Genomic DNA, 21,541 nt, shown 5'->3' with positions numbered 1-21,541 from the left:
GACGGATTTGAATTGAATGTAGGAAATCATATCCATTAATAAGTCTTGACGTTTATGTAATAGACAACTATTAGCACTGTTTATAACATATAACAAACCTGAATTTAAAACATGTGCATTTCTTTGAAATCCTGAATAAATACAATGTATGACATTTTTCGGGGAGGACGTTTTTAGACGGAAATGAAACCATCAAAATCCCAGTGTGCACTAGTTAGCTGAACATTAAACAAGTGTGGGTTTAATACACAAATACTTTGTACGTGTAGGTATGAGTGAGGCTTTTCAGACGATATGTCATTGTTCAAGTGTTGAAGTCTTTCAAAAATAATTTAACTGTTTTCGGAGAGGACTTTTTTGGATGGAATATGCATATTATGTTTCATGCTCAAATTTTTAAATTGTGTTTTGTGTATATCACGAGCCATAGAGTTTTGAAATATCTCCATTTCATTTGGTCATCATGATATCATATCATTGTGTTATGGTCGCTTGTTTCGTTTGTTGCGGTAACTAGGCCTAATAATATGCCAAACTAATTTATACTGTTTTTTTTTTTTTTTTTAGGACTGTGACAATCTCCAAATCCGAAGGTCGTTACCTCTTTGTTAAACAGCCCTTGCATACAATATTTTTTCTTCGCCTGGGTGTCAGTGTGGAAAATAAATTATGCAACCATCGTGTCGGATCTCTGTAAATTATATGATATTTTATTCAAATAATTGACTAATACAGCCATCGTACAGAGGCATATCTAGGGATAGACCTTGTGAGATATGGTCACTAATTCTATTCACTGAGATTCAGGTCTGAATCACAGGACTATCACGTCACACCTTTTTTTTTTTCTCCCTCTCTCTCCCCTCAAATTATACAAAAGGGCTCCCTCCTCTTTGAGTACCCATGTTTGCTGTCACATACTAATCTTTTGAAGTTTGAAGTGACCATCCGATGCCAATACCTGTTATCATCTAAATTGATTCATTATACCCTGATCCTCACTCAATGTGGCGTAAAGAATATCTAATCATGTGTCATATATTTCATGAAATTTTGTGTTGCTCTTTGAACAGATTACTTTCAGTTTAAAAGAATGTATTTGCCATATATTTTATAATATCTCTGAATATCTTTTTTTTTTTACATCAGATTGCTTGCATTTAAGTACATAAAATATCTATTCAAAGTGAGATTGTACCAGTGGCATTATCTGTCAGTCACTGCTATAAAAGTTCTTTAAGTTCTTCTACGTCAAATTTCTGCTATATCAGAAGACGTGTCACCTTTGGTGCTTCAAATATCAACAGGAAAATCAAATGTCCACATAGCAAAACCAATATCCTAACAGGTGAACTAGATGTCCATAGCTTCATGTCATATCGGGATTTCAGTAATCAGTTGACTCCACAACACAGCAATGTTTGATGTTGTTAAGCATTACCATCAAAAGACAATGGCATTGTCATGCAAAAGACATTCGTTACTGACTTCACAGAAATAACTTGGTTTCTTACTCGGATTTTTTTTTCCTTTCTGAAGAACACTGATCTTTTTTTTCAGAGAATACAAAAAGGTGATAATAAGTTCTTTGGAAACTTCAGCTTGAGAAATAATGTTGTCATTGCCATTAAAATAGAGGTTACACATATCGAACGGCAAGAAAACAGTACCTAAGTAAGAAAAAGCAAAAGAATCACCTTTTTGTATTGGGAAAAAAATATATATATATACATTTGTCAATATGGTGCTAGAAGGTTGAAGATATTCACAAGAAAAACGACTCTTGATTTGTTTCAGACGAAAGAAACTAACCAGTTCCTTTAAAGACCTGCATGGTAGTGTGGGAGACAAGGTTGACTCTATTGAATTAATCTTTATTCATTGCCACCCAGGGTACATTCAAAGCCACGACCAGCACAGGCTTGCTATACAATAGAATTGGTATGTGCACCGAAGCATAAGCATTGGTATAAATGTTCAACTCCAGTTAAGAGTCTTTGGTTGTATGTGTGTGCTACATATAAAGCTGTACACAGTTTGTTACAGGGATTTTTTTTATATAAGTATTCAGTTGGACGACCTTCCCATTGTCTGATGTTTCTATACTTTAATACTGGGTATTTTCAAATAATGGGGAATAAAACCCAAATATATGACTTGAGGGACTGCAGCAATATTAGTAGGGAAAAAACGCGACAGTCTGGGAAAATTGACAATGCCCATGTGAACTTATGCTGCATTACAATACCCTAGTAATGATGACTTTAAAACAGCGACGACGGATTTTTTTTCTTTGTTGATAGGTGTAATTTGACCCCCCCCCCTTCCAAAAAAAAAAAAAGATATTATGAGTATGATTTTGTGTTCGTGCACACTAGCCAGTTAGGGGTCAATCTGTAGGGTGGTTGAATCACAGGAAATATGTGATTTCCCCTTTTCTGCATAGTTTCAGAGTCAGGATAACCTCTATTAAATTGATAAATAAACTGCTAACATTGTACCATCTTAACCTATTAAATAAGTAATTGAAATGTGAGAGAGGTAGGAGATTCAGTTTCATAGAAAAGCGGAAAAAAAAGATAATTCAAAGATTAAGGTTGCTAATGTCTCCATTTCAATTTTGTTTGAAAGTACCGGTGGCGAAATTTTGACTCTAAGTCGAAAAAAGATTACTCTGCCAGGTAAGATAAACTTAAAATATTGAGACAGTCAATCCAAATAGCATGTATTGAATTGAGTTTATTTCCACATTTCACATTAGGCATGAAAACAACAACATTGGTAATAAAAAAGAATGCCGAGCAAACAAAATTAATAATAGTGGAGGAATCACGAAAAGATCACAAAGTTACATAAAGTAACACCGTTTTTATTTACAAACATAGTAAATAAAATTTCAGTTAAAAAGAACAAACAAATTATGAGGGTATAGAAAGAAGGAGATATCTCATATCAATCTCATAGACTACAATGGGCTTCAAATTTATCAGATTATTTTTTTTTTATTGATTTCAAGACTTACTACGCTTAACTGAATTTGACAAATTATTCCAAAGGATTGAACCACTATAGGGAAAAGGAGAAAATTGTGACATTTTAATACGATCGAGGAGAGGATGATTACTACGGGCATTTCTAGTATTTTACTTATGAAATGAACAATTCAAATTAGATGTTTATTAAATACTTCAGGCAAACAATTGTTACATGATTTAAACATAAACTTAGCAATTTCCAAAGAGACATTAGTTCATTAATGGGCAATATTTTAGTTTTAAGAAAAAAAAAACAGGGGTATGCTGCTAGACAAGAATGAGGAGTGAGTTAATATTCAAATGGCCCTCTTTTGGAACTTATTTAAACATGATATATTTTTTTTTTTTGACGTGAAACCACAAACAACCTTACAGAAACTAAAATGAAACAAGTGAAAGATAGCATTTTTCATGGCATATTTTGTGGAAGTAATTGCATCATTCGTAAAATACCACCATTTTTAGACAGTGTTTTGCATAAATCATCAATATATTTCCAGGATAATTGTTCATTAAACATACTCCTAAAAACTAAATTTTAAACACTATATTCATTCTCTCCTTTCTATAATACAAATTCATATTCATATCAACTCCAGTAGGTGTTCTAAACAACATAATAATCATTATTTTATGAATATTATTAAGGAAATAGTTTATTTGCTCATCTACTATACTAATTTGATATAATTGCTCGTTACCATGATGAACTAAAGTCTTAGGGACAGAACCTTTACAGAAAACACTTGTAACATCTGCAAATAATATGTAATGATGATTTTGAGCTGAACAAGGGAAATCATTAATATACATCAGAAATAACTGGGGTCCAAGGATAGAACCTTGAGGTACTCCACGTTTTATACCTGTAAAATCTGATGACATCTCATCTACTACCGTCAGCTGTTCACGATCTGGAAGATAATGTCTGTAGTAATCTTAATGTGGTGCCCCTGGCCATAACGGTATAATTTGATCTATAAAATGATCTATAACATCATATCCTTTGGTTGAATCAATTAGAACAATTAAGGTATATTCTTCATTATTAACAGCTTGATTAATCTTATGAATTAAATGTGATATAGTTGAAGTTGTAGAATAATCCTTTCAAATCCCAACTGATATCTCTGAAAAATGCTATTTTATCTTTAAAAAAATGGTAACACTTTGATAAAAACATTTTTCCAATATTTTCGAAAATACCGATAAATCTGAAATTGGTCTGTAATTACTAACATTATATAGTTGGCCTTTTCATATTTTTAGGAAATATACCATGGGCTGAGCAATCATTGAACAATGATTGTTAGAGGAACTCACATTAAAGAAACTGCATACTTCACTACCTTTATATCAATATCACTAATAGCAGAACTTGCATTATTTTTCATTTTATCAGCAATAGTCACGATAGTTAAGCAAAAGAAATGTTAAAACAATTGGCAATTTCTTGCCTATCAGTAACATTCTTATCAATTTTAAGTGATTCAAATTTCTCATCTTCACTCTTTTTATTTTCATTCAAAAATTTATCAACTTCCAAAATCAATTTACCATAATCTTTAAACTTATTAAGCATTTTATCATAATACTCCCTTTTAGCCTGCCTTTATCTTATTGTTAAAACGATACGATATTAAGCATATTTTTCTTTTCGATAGACAGATGAATTTTGAAGATATCTTTATTTTGGGACGTAATCTAAACAAATAATTTGATGTCCTTGGTTTCTTAAATTTCATCTCCGGAGAAAAAGATTATGTAGAAAACATTTATCATAATTTTTCTTAAATACTTAAAAGAAAAATTAACATATATTTTTCATTAATATCATCATTTGACAAATGAAAATACCAATTTATATCTTTCATCTTTTTGAAAAGTAATTGCAAATTGAAATCATTAAATACACGCTTATATCATCTTGAAGAATTCATATTGTTCTTATTTGAAACAGTTGAGAAAATGGAAAAAAAAATTGTTAAGTGATCACTGCTGTCACACAACAAAATACGAGACTGTATGAAAGAATATGCATTAGTAAGAATATCATCTAATAAAGTGGCAGAGATTTGAGTTATTCTTGTAAGACTGTAAATGAGTGGTTATAAACAGAACCTTGAGAACAAATCCATAAAAGAATCAATTCTTGGAATCAATCCTGCATGCATTAGATGTAAATTCAAATCTCCCATGATGAAACAATTACATAATCTAATTTTCAACTCCTATTCAGAAAAGATAAAGATTCATTTAAAAAAAATCAATATTCGGTCTGGTGGGCGATGAATGACACCTATAATGGTTTTACAATTATTTGACAATTCAACAAATATGCTTTAAAATGATACATCTATAGGAGATCAATCATGTCTGATAAAACAATGTAATGAATGTGCCTATATGTACCTCAGCCACCACCTCGTTTATTTTACCTACAATTACAGAAAAAAAATCTATAATCATCAAAACAATAACAATCAGATTGATGCAAGACAAATTGAAATATATTTTGGTTATTCAGAGAATCCTGATCTGCGACTTTTTGTAGGTTTTGTGCTTTGTGGTCAATATGCACTTATGCAATCTGTTCGGTAATACCACATTAAGCTTGACACTTTCTTGATATTCATAATCTAATCTCCAATTTTTGATGCAGCTTCTGCCCTTCATCTCAGCTGTTTAAACTTAATTTTGTTTATCAAACTCAACTCACCTGTAGCTGTTTATATGTCTTAAAGTTTCATAACCTTGCCATAACTTGTAATTGTTTTGACACGTTACCATGGTTACTGAAAACAATCTGCCACAGTTTCGTTTGTTCCGTGATAAGTCACGAGTTATTGTTCATGAGGGGACTACAATTACAAGCTGCTTTTCAGCAGTCCCCTCTATTTACAACTTTGTTTTGATGCAGTTATTCAGTGTTTTCCTTTACTTTGAATGTTGTATTGTTTTGCAAGACTATGTACTATACGTGTAAGTTTCTGCATTTTTTTAATGAAAATGAATTAAATGAAATAAATGAAATGGCGTAGGAGAAAGCTATAGCATACACTACATGAGTACCTTTCTTTTAGTGCCTTTGTACTTATGAGACAATGTACCCACTTTAAATGGAACTAAAGCCCAAAGATCGATGTGGATTTAGCAAAAGCAGCAATTTAATAGAACACTTCAGTAAAAGCTCGAGCTAAATGGGGCAACAGATTAAAAGTTATGAATTTTTTTAACGTTTCTGTTCCATCATTGCTGGGTAACAATACTACAGTTCATGATGTCATTTTGGACAACAATATAAAGAAAATGATACATGGAAAATTCCTCAAAAATTTCATTTTCATTAAAAGTACACATTCCATAAACTTGTCACTGTCATAATTATGTTAAGGGTAAAATCAATCCTTCTGCTTTCTGAAAATTTAACCAATGCTCTTTTTTCATGTTTATTAAGGTAGGTAAGTGAAAATATGTTGACTTTTCTTGTATTTTCTATATATTGCTGCCAACATTGACGTTCTGAAGAAGTTTCCTTATCTAGTGATGACGTCATTGAAAGTTTAGAAATTCACATTGTTTTAATCAATTTTCCGACTTTTCTCAAATTTGCAATGATGTCTTTTACACTTTGCTGCTTTCAAACAGTCAATGTACATTAAGTATATAGGGTTTTTGGTTTCATTTTAAAGTCCTCAAGCTTTCTGGTGTCATTGAACAATATTCTGTCAATTTTTATATATCTTATACTCTTGTATACCCTTTCAAAATTACTCATATTTCCCAGTAGAATCTTCTACATAGATATGATTATATGCAGCAAATATAATTAGTTTGCAGCAATAAGAAATATCCAAATCTTCATTAATTATGATCAGATTTAACAATATCTTCTCTAAAGAATGCCTGTTACTTGATAGTTGCAAACTAAAAATATGTGACCATGCATCACAAAACCAGAACCCTATTTTGTGTGGGGACTAAAAAAAAGTGAAACGGATAAATCTAGTCAATCTTGAGTTTGTCATATTTTCTGAAAGAGCAATACTTCTTTTACAGTACAGTGTTGTAAAGTTTGGGATCATAAAACAAAGGGGAAATGTGTTTTTGACAGTTTTTTCTTTCCAGGACATTTTTTTTTTTTTTGTAGAATAGTGTGATTAGGTGTGTCTCAGAGTCCCTTTTCATTTCTCTAAAACTCATTACACACTCGTCAATTTCAACTCTGATATTTTTGAAAAAAAAAAAAAAGATTGCTACTGCTTTGAACGTTTACATTGGTCATTGATGAAATGTGTTTATAAATCATGATCAATTTCACCTTAACCCGGTAATCCCTTCATGGTTGTTGCTAAGAAGTTCTACGTCATGTTTTGTTTTTTTTGCGCATTCATTGCACGAAGCACAGCTCAGTAGACGATTTTTAAAAGCGCTTGAAAAGATCCTATACTTCAGAGCCTCGTTTCTGAATAAACTCTTTCCTGAATGTGTGCTTTCTTTCTAATATTTAGATAGGTTAAGAGAGTCTATTTCAATTGAGTTACATATCAATTTTAATCTGAAAATTCCTTTTTCAGAATCTACTTTTAAATGAAAATTCATGACTAGCGACTTTTTTTGTTGGTTTTGTGATGCAGGTCCACATTATGGAAATGTGGAAGGACTTTATGATGTAGGCCTACTAGTTTAATGTTGTAACATGTTGGAACATGAAAAATCTAATTATTTGCAAATACAGTACTTCAGATCGTACTCTGTATGATTTGTCTTTATCCAGATGAACGTGTTCACATCACAGTGCTATCAGGTGAATTTTCAAACATTGAGAGTCCAGGAAGTAACACCCAGATGCAGTGCTATAGAAGTTCTCCATCTTTAAATGCCTCTCGTGTCTTTGGCCGGACAGCACCAATCCCCAGTGACACTTCACCTGGCCCTCCAGCACCTGAAATTTTCGGAGGTATCGTTAGACGTATACATTTTCTACCCTCTACTGACTGGGAAGTGCAGGGATTCGGAGCATTCTACTGCCTTGGTTCACAAGAAGGATTTGACGACCAGACAATATCATCATTCTTCAAAAGAAGTGACGGTATAACATACACGTCAAGTCTTGCACATTTAGGAATGAAACACAAGCCTCAATATAGTCTTTCTCACGCTCACATGTCTGTCTGGCTTTCTCTCACATCTCACAGAATAGGGCAAGTCACACATACGCACAGGTACTGACATGGATTTTTCAAAGACCACAAAGAGTCACATTTCGAGACAACGCTTTTTGTCAAAATAAGCCAAAATACAGTGACACCTGTCTATAGCAGCCAATCAAGGAACAGGAAAAGAAAAGACAGATGGCAGCGTTAGACAAGTTTCCTAACATTTACTGTGTGTATAATTGCCTACATGTACACATGTAGTGTATACACTACACCTGACAATAATGCTCCTGTATTATACCATTTTCAAATCAAACTGATCGTTTACCAGCCGCGCAAAATACATACCAACACGCACGGTTGTTAGCTCAAAATTTGCGCTATCTTCATGAGTGCAAAATCCTTAAACTCAATGTCTATGTCTTACTTCTTATGCTTTTTATGATACACTGTTACGTCATAATTGAGTTTAAGGATTTTGCACTCATGAAGATAGCGCAAATTTCGAGCTAACAACCGTGCGTGTTGGTTGCTAGCTCAAACTCTAAGCTGACAACCAGGCGCGTTTCTTTGTTATTATTATTATTTTTCTGTGCTGAGCTTCAAATACAAATATCACTGTTACCCTGAGGAAGATCCGTGCAAGGGTCGAAAATTTGGTTTACAAATAAATGAAGTTGGATTCTAATGCATTATGTCAACTTGTTTGTCTTCATCGTCTTCATGCTCTTATTACAACACGCGGATAATAATACCATTATATATACTTTAGAAATACGCCACTGCCATTTAAATGTTCATATAATTATGCTCACTTACAACGTGAGCATTGAATGTTATCTCTTATTTGAACCATCTCACAACAAAAAAGTAACTAAAACTGTATCCTCTTATAATTTAGCAATTATTTCACAATATAACTGTAGCATTTAAATCATTCAGCAATCAAATTTCCATCCTGACTTATTACTTAACAAAATTCATTTTAATCATAAATAACAGAACCTGGTTTATAATTTTCTAATATGACCATAGAAAAAAAAAACACAAAATACACTATATACACAAAAATTACTGTCCACTTAAACATACCACATATATCATTCGCCTCCTGACTTGGCCTGCCTTCCTGCCAAACTAAATAAAACTTTACTTTACCATAGTACAACATATTCAATCTGACATACAGCATTATCTATACTTTAACATACTGCGGTCTCTATCACATAATGAACCAGTGAACATAGGATTAATCTGTATAAACAAAAAAAATGAGAACAACAAACGCAGAATATGAACAAAAATAATATAGCTAGACAATTGCTAAAGGCCGCGTCACACCTTTCCGGGCAAGCCTTGCGTGCGACTTGCAAAGAGCATTTTTGACTACCCGGAGGTCCCCGTAGATGATCCGCACATGACAGTACCTAGCATGTATATCAACCATAGTCGCCCGGAGGTGCGCACGCATATATTTTTACCCGCAACCGTGCTTAGACTCTGTCACACCTTTCCGGGCAAGCTACTCGGGCTTGTTACGTGTAGGGATTTTCTAGCATACCGGACATTCCTGAGGGCGCAAAAGGATTTGAGCGAGTCAGCGCATGTGTCTTACTTGCTGGACGCGTTCTAATATATTTGCGAGTATACTGTGTGACCTTTGTACCAGTCGCGTGGGGGCTGCCAACTCTGTGAAGGAATCGTATTCCTCTAATGGAATGGCTGAAATCCCACAGAATTTCATTGTCTTGGCTGCATACGGGACTGCGAAGTACCTGCGTGGGAGTTGCCTGAGAAGTGCTGCCTCTAAGGGCCTCCTACTGGCGTTCTGCGTGGACCTCTACGGGCATTCCCGCGACTCACCCGGAAAAAGTTTTGGTCATGCTCAAAACTTGGCTGCGGTTAAATCGGACTTGCGTGAGCACCTCCGGGCAACTGCGTGCTAGATACTGTCAGGTGCGGACCAACTGCGGAGAGCTTGGGGGAGTAAATTTGTTTCCCCGCAAGTCAAGCCGCAAAACTCCCCCCGTACGGTATGACAAGGCATGAATGAAAATTGCAAACATTCTTGTTCGCTCGCTGAAAATCTTCTACGTGCTGGAAACTACCTCCTCGCCACAAGCCCGCGTAGCTTGCCACGAATGATGTGACACGGCCTTTACGGCTGATTTAGTGTTCAAACCCAAAGATTGTGAGGAGACTTCAGCTGTTGTCAGTGCCTGCGGCATGTCTTGCGCGTGCCCTGCCCTAATGCATGGGGCTTCGGCGGCATGACTCTCCTGCCTGGAATGCAGCTCTGCGTTGCAGGCCGATCAGCTACCTCTCTACCCCTATCAACAGTATGACCAGTGAATTAGAAGAGCATAACCATGTCCTTCTCTGACAGATGTTCATATCCAACTGATTTCCCCTCCAAATCTACTTTCCTTGTCACCTCTAATGTAGATCCGCCCTCTGCTGTGCTTAAAGTGGTCCCAACTAGCTTTCCCCTTTTATTACATGTCTCTTTTCTTTCCAACTACTTCTCCCTTCTTGCTTTAAACCCATCTTTCTCCAACTATCCCCCTTTTTAAATATTTATTCTTTCCTACCAGCCCTCCCTTTCTAAGTTAGTTATTCTACCCTGGCTCACCTGAGCCTCCCTCTTTTAAACTTCTATACTGTCTTTTCATACTGACCATTTTTCTCCACCTGGCTTGCCCGGTTCTGAATTTCTATAATATGCTGTTTTCTTCTGCTGTCCCCATTTTCCACATGATGGCTTGCCTGAACAATGGCGTTTTACACATTCCACACTCACACTCTCAGTCACATCGTGACAGTCGGCTCGGCTGCTCTGCATGGGTCTTTGACAGCTACAGACTACAGAGGGAGACCATGATTGGTGGCCACTGTTAAACAGGTGGCTTCTCTGCACAGGATCTTTAACATGGCTCTTACCGCGAGGGAATATCCAGTGGTGGCACACAGCAGGTGGCCGCTAAGGCAGGCTGTACAACGTTAATTTTAATATACGACACATGTATAGCCCTGTATGCATGTTACATGGCATTGTACTGTATATCGCAATTTTATGGCCAAATGAATAAACAAATAAGTAAATAAATGAATGAATAAATAAATAAATAATAATAATAATGATAATAATAATTACACGATTTACAGCTTGAAAATTGCTTAGGCTCCTTATATAATATGGAAGGGTTTTCTGGCCCTCACTTTTCTGATACGATATGGTATTGCTGGTGTGTACAGATATGACATAGTAAACATAATTATCAGAACAGCATTTTACCCCAGATATAAAGTAACAACTCTTTAATTGGATAGATCTTGTCCAACTGTTTACAATTACAACTACCATAACATTGGCCAATTGATGTAAAAGTTTATGAAGATCCTTTTTGCTGCCATTCCCTCCCTACAGAGCTAGAGAAGCTAAGAATGCAAAGTGACTGCTATCAACAGACATTTGGCAAAAGGAGAAAACAATATTGTTTTGTTGTGAAGATCTATTTTTTTTTTGTCTCAATTGAATATGGAAAATATTCTTGTGCACATGATTGGTACTCCTCGATGAGCACAGTTCTAAATCATATCTTACATAATAACTTGTAGGGGCAACTTTGTTCATATGTACATGTACGTCTAAATGTTGGGTTTTATTTTGTTTTTGTTTTTGTTTTGTTGTTGTTGTTGTTGTTGTTATTGTTGTTTTTTGCTTTCAAATCAGATACTCAATGATTACCAATATGGTTTTGGGATGTAAATACAGTAAAACATGATATTAACTGGGTGACAAACAGTATGAAAGAAAGAGCATACCACTCTAGAACTGAAGTGTGATAAATCTAATTAATGAATGATGCATTCTAAACTATTATTTCTATGTATTAGCCTGCTTTGAGCCTGTGGATGGGAGATTCACCCGTACAGTGAATGTAGGTGACGTAGGAGTGGAGATTGAAATGACAACTACAAGTAGTTGTTCTGGTACCCCCGTTTGGAGAAAAGATGGAGGAGATCGTGTGTCAGGACAGACGACAAACATGTTCACATTCTCTAATCCAATAGTGGCTGAGGATGAAGGCATCTATGAGATTCACTACAGTGGTATGCGAAGTCAAGGAAGGGGAGCCTTGTACAGACTTATTGTTCGTGGTATGTACCAGTACATGTAATCCAGGCCAAGGTAGGTTTGGATGTGAAAGTAATATAATAGTATTAAAAAAAAATAGAGAGGAATTGGTACATTTTTTTCAAAGCAAGATGTGCATGTATTTTTGTTAATGTTATGTTTCTTAAGCTGGCTGCTTCTGTGTCAGAGTTTAACCAAGCATGTATCACTGTTTAAATAAAGATCATGGAAGTGGTATACGGTCAAAATACAACTTTCTCAGTTATGTTTACACAAATTGCCTTTCCAAGTATCATGAAAAATATGAAGAGCAGAAAAGTGCAGCTCCCCCACCCCCTTTCTTGTAAGCAGACAAACATTTCACACAAACTAACCATGCATTAGAATGGACACTGACTATAAGAATGTATATGTTATGTTACTTGGGAAATAGAGTGAGGTTCTCCATACAGTTTGGGTCTTGTTCTGTGGGATTATAGTGATAAGCACTTTTGAATTTTAAAATATGATACCCTATATAGTGTATCCTCTGGACTACACAAATTACAATCCCTGTCGCTCGTATTTTGGTTTGCTATGGTGTTAACTTGTTTGGTTTGTGGTTAGGTTGTCAATCTCCTACACAATAATTATACTCATTGATGATCGTTGCTTTTTAATCGCATCTAAAATGAATGATGAGAATTCAAACATTTCGCATATTTCATGTTTGAGACAAGAAAACTTCCTGCATTTCTGCAGATGTTTTTAAAGCATATTCCACCATTCTTTCTTTTTCCATATTTTTCTTTTCTTTTTTTAGCCCATGCCAGACATGAAATGAAAACATTATAATGTAAATAAGCTTCTAGATTATGGAAAAGAAACAAGGTTTACATGTGAAAGAAGGCAGTACACAGTAACGAGCATTCAATAAAATATGATCCAACATGAAAAACAAAAACACGTATGAAAAAAACTAGATAAACCAGGAAAGAAAATATACCTGTATTGTAATGGAATGGATGTTTTCAAGAATAAGTTATAAAATCAGTGATAGAACGTTTGATGACATTTTAAGAACTTTAAATGTGACAACAGTATACTTTGGTGAGGATTTTATAGTAATGATTTTAACTTTTATCTGTTGTACTCATCAACTAGATAACGGACAAAATGAAGTCAGCTTAATCATTCATAGGATATTCATAGGATAGGTTGTATAGGATGTCACGGTCGTAGTGTAGTTCTATGGGACAAAGTCAAATTCAGCTGCAACTTGCATGACTCAAGTTTTCTGTTATTCATAGATTGTCCAGCAGGAAAATGGGGACCCCCTGACTGCACCAGAATCTGCGACAATTGCTACAATGGTGGAGTTTGTGATGATGAGACTGGCAGGTGTATTTGTCCAAACAATTTCAAAGGACCAAATTGTTTGGAGAGTAAGTACACTGTAGACACCTTGTTTAAATAGATAATTATACAGAATTCCGAAACAGCCATACTGTACGGAAGATCTAGGATTTTAGTTCAGACTTTATGAAGATTTAGATGTAAATGGATATCATATCTTAATAAACTAAGTAGAAGCAAATCCCATTGTTAAGTGACAGAATTTATGAAAGTTTAATCAAACTCGAATAAAATTTAGGAAATTGATTAATGGAATATGCAAATTAATGAAATTCTTCCGTAGAGAAGTTGTTTTATGCAACTGATTGACAAATTGCCATACATCGACGTAAATAAGCATTGAATTAATCAGTGTTTTAGTAGTAGCCATGATAAAAAAGATAATGGGCGTACGTACTCGAGCATGATTCGAACCTATTACGACCTCCTGATCTATGGACAGGCGTCATCTCCTCTTAGGACACCGAGCTTCCACCCGACAGCAAGTGTTGTTTCTAGTCCTTATAGCATACAGCGGGTACTGCGTAAATATTCAAATTCATGAAATTCCTCGTATGAATGCAGCTTCATGCTTCCCTTTCAAGACCTATTTAAATGGTTTCAAAATAATAGAGTAGTGGATCTACATGAAATACATTTCGTGCGTTATCATAATGTAATAATGAAAAAGTGTTCAATATCTTTTAAAACTATTTATCTTGTAGAAAAAAACATTTTTGCTGACACATATTAATTTTCAAAGGAAATAGACATGGAGTTTTTTGTTCTTTTTACAGTTATGCCATGTGACCAAGCAAATTCAAAGTTACTGATGACATATAAAGTAGTTTCTTATAATCCTCCAATATTTGGGGTTACCATTACGGATATTCATACTAGTATTGCAGCCTGGACAGTCCGTAGGTACCAACCATATAAAAACGGCTACAGCTTGTTATTCCGAAGGTTTGTTATTCCGAAGGTTATTTAATCCGAAGGTCGTTATTCCGAAGGTTCGTTATTCCGAAGATTCGTTATTCCGAAGGTTCGTTTATCCGAAAATGAAATAAGATTCGTTATTTCGAAGGTTCGTAAATCCGAAAATGATATAAGGTTCGTTATTCCGAAGATTCGTTAATCCGTAAATAAAATAAGGTTCGTTATTCCGAAGGTTCATTGATCCGAAAACGAAATAAGGTTCGTTAATTCGAAAATGTAATAGGATTCGTTATTCCGAAGGTTCGTTAATTCGAAAATGTAATAGGGTTCGTTATTCCGAAAGTTCGTTAATCCGAAAATGAAATAAGGCTCGTTATTCCGAAGGTTCGTTGATTCGAAAATAAAATATGGTTCGTTATTCCGAAGGTTCGTTACTCCGAAAATGAAATAAGGCTCGTTATTCCAAAGGTTCGTTGATCCGAAAATAAAATAAGTTTCGTTATTCGGATGGTTCCGAAAATGAAATAAGGTTCGTTAGTCCGAAAATAAAGGTTCGTAAATCCGAAAATAGAATAAGGCTCTTAAAATTCCGAAAATGCGTTATCTTATGCGTTCGTTGACAGGGTCTACGTGTGCGCATATTGTGTGAGTGTGTGTATTGAGGTCAAGTACATTGAACATTTTAAATTACTGTTTAAATGCCCATCTTATCCGCTTTCATCGCCATTATAGTCGCCTTATAGCCTTGCGTTTATCGGTAGTCCAAAATTCATCATCACCATCATAACAATTCAAGACAGGCATGTTGACTTTGAAAAGGGGATGCCAACATACTCATACTCTCTTTGGACACATAAAAATACACGAACACGTACATTTAAACAGGCACACACACAAACACACGCAATTCCATACCAATTTTTATCGGCGACGTATAGAATGCCGTCGTAATTTGCAATTTCATTTGTACATGTATACTAACGATGGAAGTAGAGGTATTTTCTCCTCCGGTGGATGAGCTCGCCCCCTCCCACTCCTTCACTTCTTCATCATTGTCAGGATAATACATTCATTATTTGAAATAATTACCATATTCCGCGACTCTAACATGTCTCAAGCAGGAATAAAAAAATCAAACATGCGTGGACTTAAAAATAAAGGCTTTTAAACAAATAAACAATCAAATATAATCAACAAGCAGAATTCAAATGTAACATCTCTTTTAATAAGCTTCACTGTGAAGAGTGGAATGTAATATCGAACTTGTCCTACCGATCAGTCACTAGGTAAGAAATTATTTTTGCATGAATTCAATGAGAAGTTAAATGCAGTTCTCCACTTTTTTGTGTGACATGGTAACACATGGAATTCATGTCGTTATGGTAACTGACAAAATGTAAGCCAGTGCTTTGTATCATTTCTAGCTCTCGTAAAGTTACGTAAATTGGGTTTTACACTCCATTATGATAGCCTTTGCCATGACATTTTTGTGTAAAAAATTTGGACACATATTTAAGTGTACTGTTTGGATATTCAAGTTACAGCACCCATTGTTAGAAGTGAAAAAAAAAAGAGTTGTCAGTTTGTATGCATTTCACTTTCTTTAAACATATTATGATTTTTTGGGGGGTGGGGTGGGGGGTAGGGGGGGGGGGACCGCGGTCACCATCTTAAAATAAAGGGATGGCATTCAAAATTAAAGGGATGGTATAGTATTGGCTGAGATGTTCAAAACAAAGGGATCCTAATAAAACGTTGGACCCACCTTTTGTTTGGCCAAATGCTTTACTCTGTTTTTGGATATCTCGGCCATTTAAACCGATTTTAATGCAATACACTGAATTTATTGTAGAATTGTATTCTTTTTAAATTTCACAAGTGATTTCTAATTATCATGCAAAAAGTTTAAATTTGAATATCTCATCTCAACCAAAACTATACTATCCCTTTAGAATAAATCTCTTTATAAGACACTAATAGCCCAGAAGGTCGATAGATACCCCCACACACATACATACGGACACAAAATAAAAAGGGACTATCTGCAAGCACCTTACAAAAACAAAACACTCCCCGTCATTGGATATTGGTACAATTGATTAAAACACAAACAAACAAACAAACAAACAAACATAATATACGTATAGATGTTGGCGATTATATTGGTCGTTATCATACATAATAGATATGATGTGCTGAAAATAACCATTATGTGGGGGCGCTCTGGCATAGTGGATAAGACTCCTCGACTCCCAATCGGACGACCCGAGTTCGATTCCCGCCCAGTCCTTACGTCCTTGGACAAGGTGTTTTTACCCACTATGTCCCTCTTGACCCAGGTGTATAAATGGGTACCTGGCAACGCTGGGGTAATAATAATGGCAGGGCCCTCTTGTAGAGCAGTGGCAACACTGAAGAGGCTACCCTTGATAAATAAGACCTTATTATTATTATTATTATTATTATTATTATTATTATTATTATTATTATATGAAGGTGGACGATGTGAGATCATATTTACACGGAGCCGCTGCATGTCGGAGATCCCGCCTACAGTATTGGGAAGGTGGGGCATAATGGAGCACTTCATTCCAAACTTGCAATATGACTTCGTTACTGTTATTAGCATTAAAAATGTGAGGATGTCTGAAAATAGGCAATGGAAAAATCACACAGTCCCCTACGCTCTAAATCCAATCGCTCAGGTAAATGATTGTTCAGATTGAATTAAAATCAAGATTCTTGATCTGTGATACGCCACTTCTTCACACAACACGACGTGCTTTACTTGAAATTAATATACACGTGTATCATCCTCCCCAGCGACAATATCGAATTTTCATTGCGTGATATTCAAGCAGTTTTTTTTTTTTTTTTATTACGACAACGTATTTTTTCATTACAGTGAGTTTATTTCATTTTCGGAATTATGAACCTCATATCAATTTCGGATTAACGAGCCTTATTTCGTTTTCGGATTAACGAACCTTCGAAATAACGGACAATATTTCATTTTCGGATCAACGAACCTTCGGAATAAGGAACCTTATCATATTTTCGGATGAACGAACTTTCGGAATAACGAACCTTATCATATATTCCGATTAACGAACCTTCGGAATAAGGGACCCTATTTTATTTTGGGATCATCGAACCTTCGGATTAACGAAGCGAGCCTTATTTCATTTTCGGATTAACGAACCTTCGGAATAACGAACCCTAGGTCCTTTTCGGATTAACGGGCCTTCGGAATAGCGAACCCTATTTTATTTTCGGATCAACGAACCTTCGGAATAACGAACCTTCGGAATAACGCCACAAATGTTCGGATTAACGAAGCCGTTTTCATTTTCGGATTAACAAATTTGTAGGTATAGGGAATTTGTGTGTTTCGGATCAACGAACCTTCGGAATAACAAACCTTCGGAATAACGAACCTTCGGAATCACGAACAGCACCCATAAAGGTACAGACCAAAGAGAGCATTATTTTTCGTAATCTCCGTTGTTCGTTAATGTGAGATCCCACTCGCACGCATGCGCAGTCACACTCGCACGCATGCGCAGTCAATTCATTCGTAGCGTGTGTTTCTTAGCAGTCAAGTCGCCATTTTAAGCTCTAAATTTCGCCGATTTTCTTTCACTTTGCGATCTGTCGCGTTCAAGTTTTCGGGGTTTCTTAGGTTATTTTACTTCCCCGATCGTTTGATAGTGTTTTTGGAGAGCGATGGAAGCGATTTCGGTTCTTCCACGAAGCCGAATTTCCCGGAAGAGAAGCTGGTTCGCGATGCGGGTTCCACTAGCATCGCCAGCGGACCGCGAGCGGGTCCCTCTCCCGGCAGCGATCCGGGGGGAAAGGGTAAAACGGCAGCGGCGAGCTCGGCTAGCCGCGGTGGAAAAGGCACGGGAAAAGCCAAAGGCAAAGCACCGGCGAAGATCACGTCTACCTCCTCCTCCCGCGATCGCACGGAAGTTCGCCAAGTCGGCTGCTACTTCTGAGGTCTCGGACCCTATGATTAAGAAGCCCTTGATCATGAATGACTCTGAGATTATACCCAAAGATTCTCGGGCTGTCCAAGACTGCATTCGTGCAGATCCTACTTCAAAGAAAGACAGTCAGGCCTGCATTCGTGCAGAGCCTCCACAGATCACGATCTCGAAGTCGGGACCAAGCACTAGTGTTGGTGGCCCTAATTTTGAACATCGTCTGAATAAACTGGAAGAGATGCTGGGAAAATTGGTGGATCATTTGCCACTTTCTCATCCACAGACTCGTAGTAGTCATGACGTGAGAAGTTTCCGAGATGAGGATGATAATCTCATTTTATCCGACTATGAGTATGACTGCGATCAAGATGATGGGCCTTTTGGTCGTAAACTTACACCAGCGTCCGACTCACAGGCTTCTGATTTCAGTGCTGAAACAAACACTGAAGATAGTAATGCTATTCCTGCCTCTAGCAAGAATGAATCTATCCCAGCTAAATTCGCAGTGCCTCTCAGCGTGGGGAAACCCTTAGACGAGGAAATTGCTGAGTCGGTATCCTACCTTGTCAGCCACACTCTTGAACAGGCTGCCCTAGAGGGAGACTGGTAAGAAGTACACTAGCCCAGAAAACTGTCCACTACTTGACGTGCCAAAAGTCAACTTGACGATTTGGGAGAATCTAAATCCTACTACCCGGGCTAGGGAACTGAAGCTTCAGCGTATTCAGAGCGCCCTTGTGAAAGGCATCACCGCTTTTGCGCAGACCCTTTCTGCTTCGGAGCTGTCAGAAAAACAGCAGGACGCTCTCGGACTCGGACTGTGTAGCTCTAATTTTGAGCTGAACGCCTTGAGGAAAGACCTCATAAAACCTGGCATGAATGCAAAATTTGCTCACTTGTGCAAGCCTCAGAACCCTGTGACCAAACAGCTGTTTGGGGACGACTTAGGAAAGAAAGTCAAATACATCCAGGAAGAGCAAAGAGCAGCAGCCGGCGTTGTGAAAGGCTCAAAAACCTTTCTCAGCAGGTAACACCCGTCAGCGTCCATATTCGCAGTCACAGTCTCACTATCACCCTTACCGCCGACAGACGGAAGCTAATTACCGTAGAATGCGATCAGCGGGGTGGACCATACCATCCGTACAGGCTGGGTCGGTACAGCGGCCTTTTTTTGGCCAGCGTTCTTGGAAGCCACACACTGCCACCCCGATGACCAGACCCAACAAGGGCAGCGGCCGACAGAGTCCTCAATACCGGGGGTTTGGGGGGGCCCGCAAGTAACTGAGCATGTTAAACCAACAGTCTCCTCATCCTCTGCAGAGGTGAGTACATGCCCTCTCCTTAATCTTGCTTGTTCGATGGTGGATGGACGACTGAAAATTTTCTATGACAAATGGAGAAGCCTGACTTCAGATCCATACATTTTGAATGCTGTCAAAGGATACAAACTCGAATTTGATCCTAATAAATTCCCTGCTGTAAGAGGGAAAGAGTTGTATAACTTATCTCGCAGTTCAGAGCTTAACAGTCAGATAGAGGAAGAGATTTCTCGCCTCTTAGCTAAAAATATCATTGAACTTTGCGAACATGAGAATTGAGAATTCATCTCCAATATATTCACGATATTTACGAGTTATCCTTGATCTTTCTGATCTTAATATAGGCATCCTTTATCAGCATTTCAAAATGGACAGCATTCATACAGCCTTGTCAGTGCTCAGCCCAAATTGCTACATCGCATCTATTGATTTACAAGATGCATACTATTCAGTTCCCGTCCATCCATCATCGAGAAAGTACTTGCGTTTCTATTGGCAAAGTAAACTGTACCAATACAAGGCCCTACCTAATGGTCTCAGCTCGGCTCCCAGATTGTTTACGAAAATGCCGAAGTCAGTGTTTGCCCAGCTTAGGACAGAAGGGCATGTAGTTATGGGTTATCTTGATGACACTATGATAATTGGGAGATCTAAGGATGCTACCCAAAGGGCTGTTTCAGCTACCACTAAGTTTCTTACAGAGCTGGGGTTCTTAATTCATCCTGAGAAGTCAGTACTTAGCCCAGGCCAAGACCTATAATTCCTAGGGTTTCTTTTGAATACTAGGTCAATGCACATTACTTTGCCAAGGGAAAAGCAAGATGACATTTATGAGTTTTGCACCTCCCTCTTATCCCATGCCACCCCATCCATTCGAAAGGTTGAAGGGTCATAGGGAAAATAGTTGCCACATTCCCTGCAGTACAGTATGGCCCATTGCATTACAGATATCTAGAGAGAGACAAGGTACAGGCCCTTAAGGCAGCTCGTGGTCACTTTGATAGGCCCATGACTCTTTCCATGGAGGCACGACATGAATTGATATGGTGGAAAAAACATATTCATGAGTCATTTAATCATGTTGTCAGACAAAAGGTCGATTTGGAGCTACGTACAGATGCCAGTGCAGAGGGGTGGGGTGCTACAGACTTAACCTCTCACACAGGTGGCAGGTGGACCACAGAGGAAGTACATTCAGCTCAAACATCGGGCATTAATTACCTAGAAACACTGGCAGCTGGACTGGCTCTGAAATCCTTCTGTGCAGATAAGAGAAATGTACATTTCTTATTGAGGATTGATAACACTACGGCTGTTGCCTACCTTAATAACATGGGAGGGCTGAAATCAGAAACCTGCAATCAGGTAGTGTTAGACATCTGGCATTGGTGTATAGAACGCAATATATGACTGTCAGCAGCTCACTTACCTGGGTGCCAGAACAACGAGGCGAATAGCTTTGAGAAGATTGTGGCAAAGTATGGTACACGAGTAATTGATTTGTTTGCATCCAGACCAAATGCTTAGGTACCTAGGTACGTTTCATGGTTGCCAGATCCCAGTGCAGAGTTAGTTGATGCTTTCACACTAG

General features: G+C 37.1%; 1 protein-coding gene across 1 annotated transcript in view; it reads left to right on the top strand.

The window, feature by feature from the left end:
• Positions 1–21,541, top strand: part of LOC140236481 (receptor-type tyrosine-protein phosphatase T-like) — a 98,452-nt gene that overhangs the window by 10,157 nt on the left and 66,754 nt on the right. The window contains exons 4-6 of the mRNA XM_072316404.1: positions 7,813–8,127; positions 12,092–12,355; positions 13,622–13,756. Coding sequence (XP_072172505.1) covers positions 7,813–8,127; positions 12,092–12,355; positions 13,622–13,756 — 714 coding nt within the window. The remainder of the gene's footprint in view (positions 1–7,812; positions 8,128–12,091; positions 12,356–13,621; positions 13,757–21,541) is intronic.

Source organism: Diadema setosum, chromosome 13 (assembly GCF_964275005.1).
Source record: "Diadema setosum chromosome 13, eeDiaSeto1, whole genome shotgun sequence".
Taxonomy (NCBI): Eukaryota; Metazoa; Echinodermata; class Echinoidea; order Diadematoida; family Diadematidae; genus Diadema; species Diadema setosum.
This window is presented reverse-complemented; position numbering and strand designations above follow the sequence as displayed.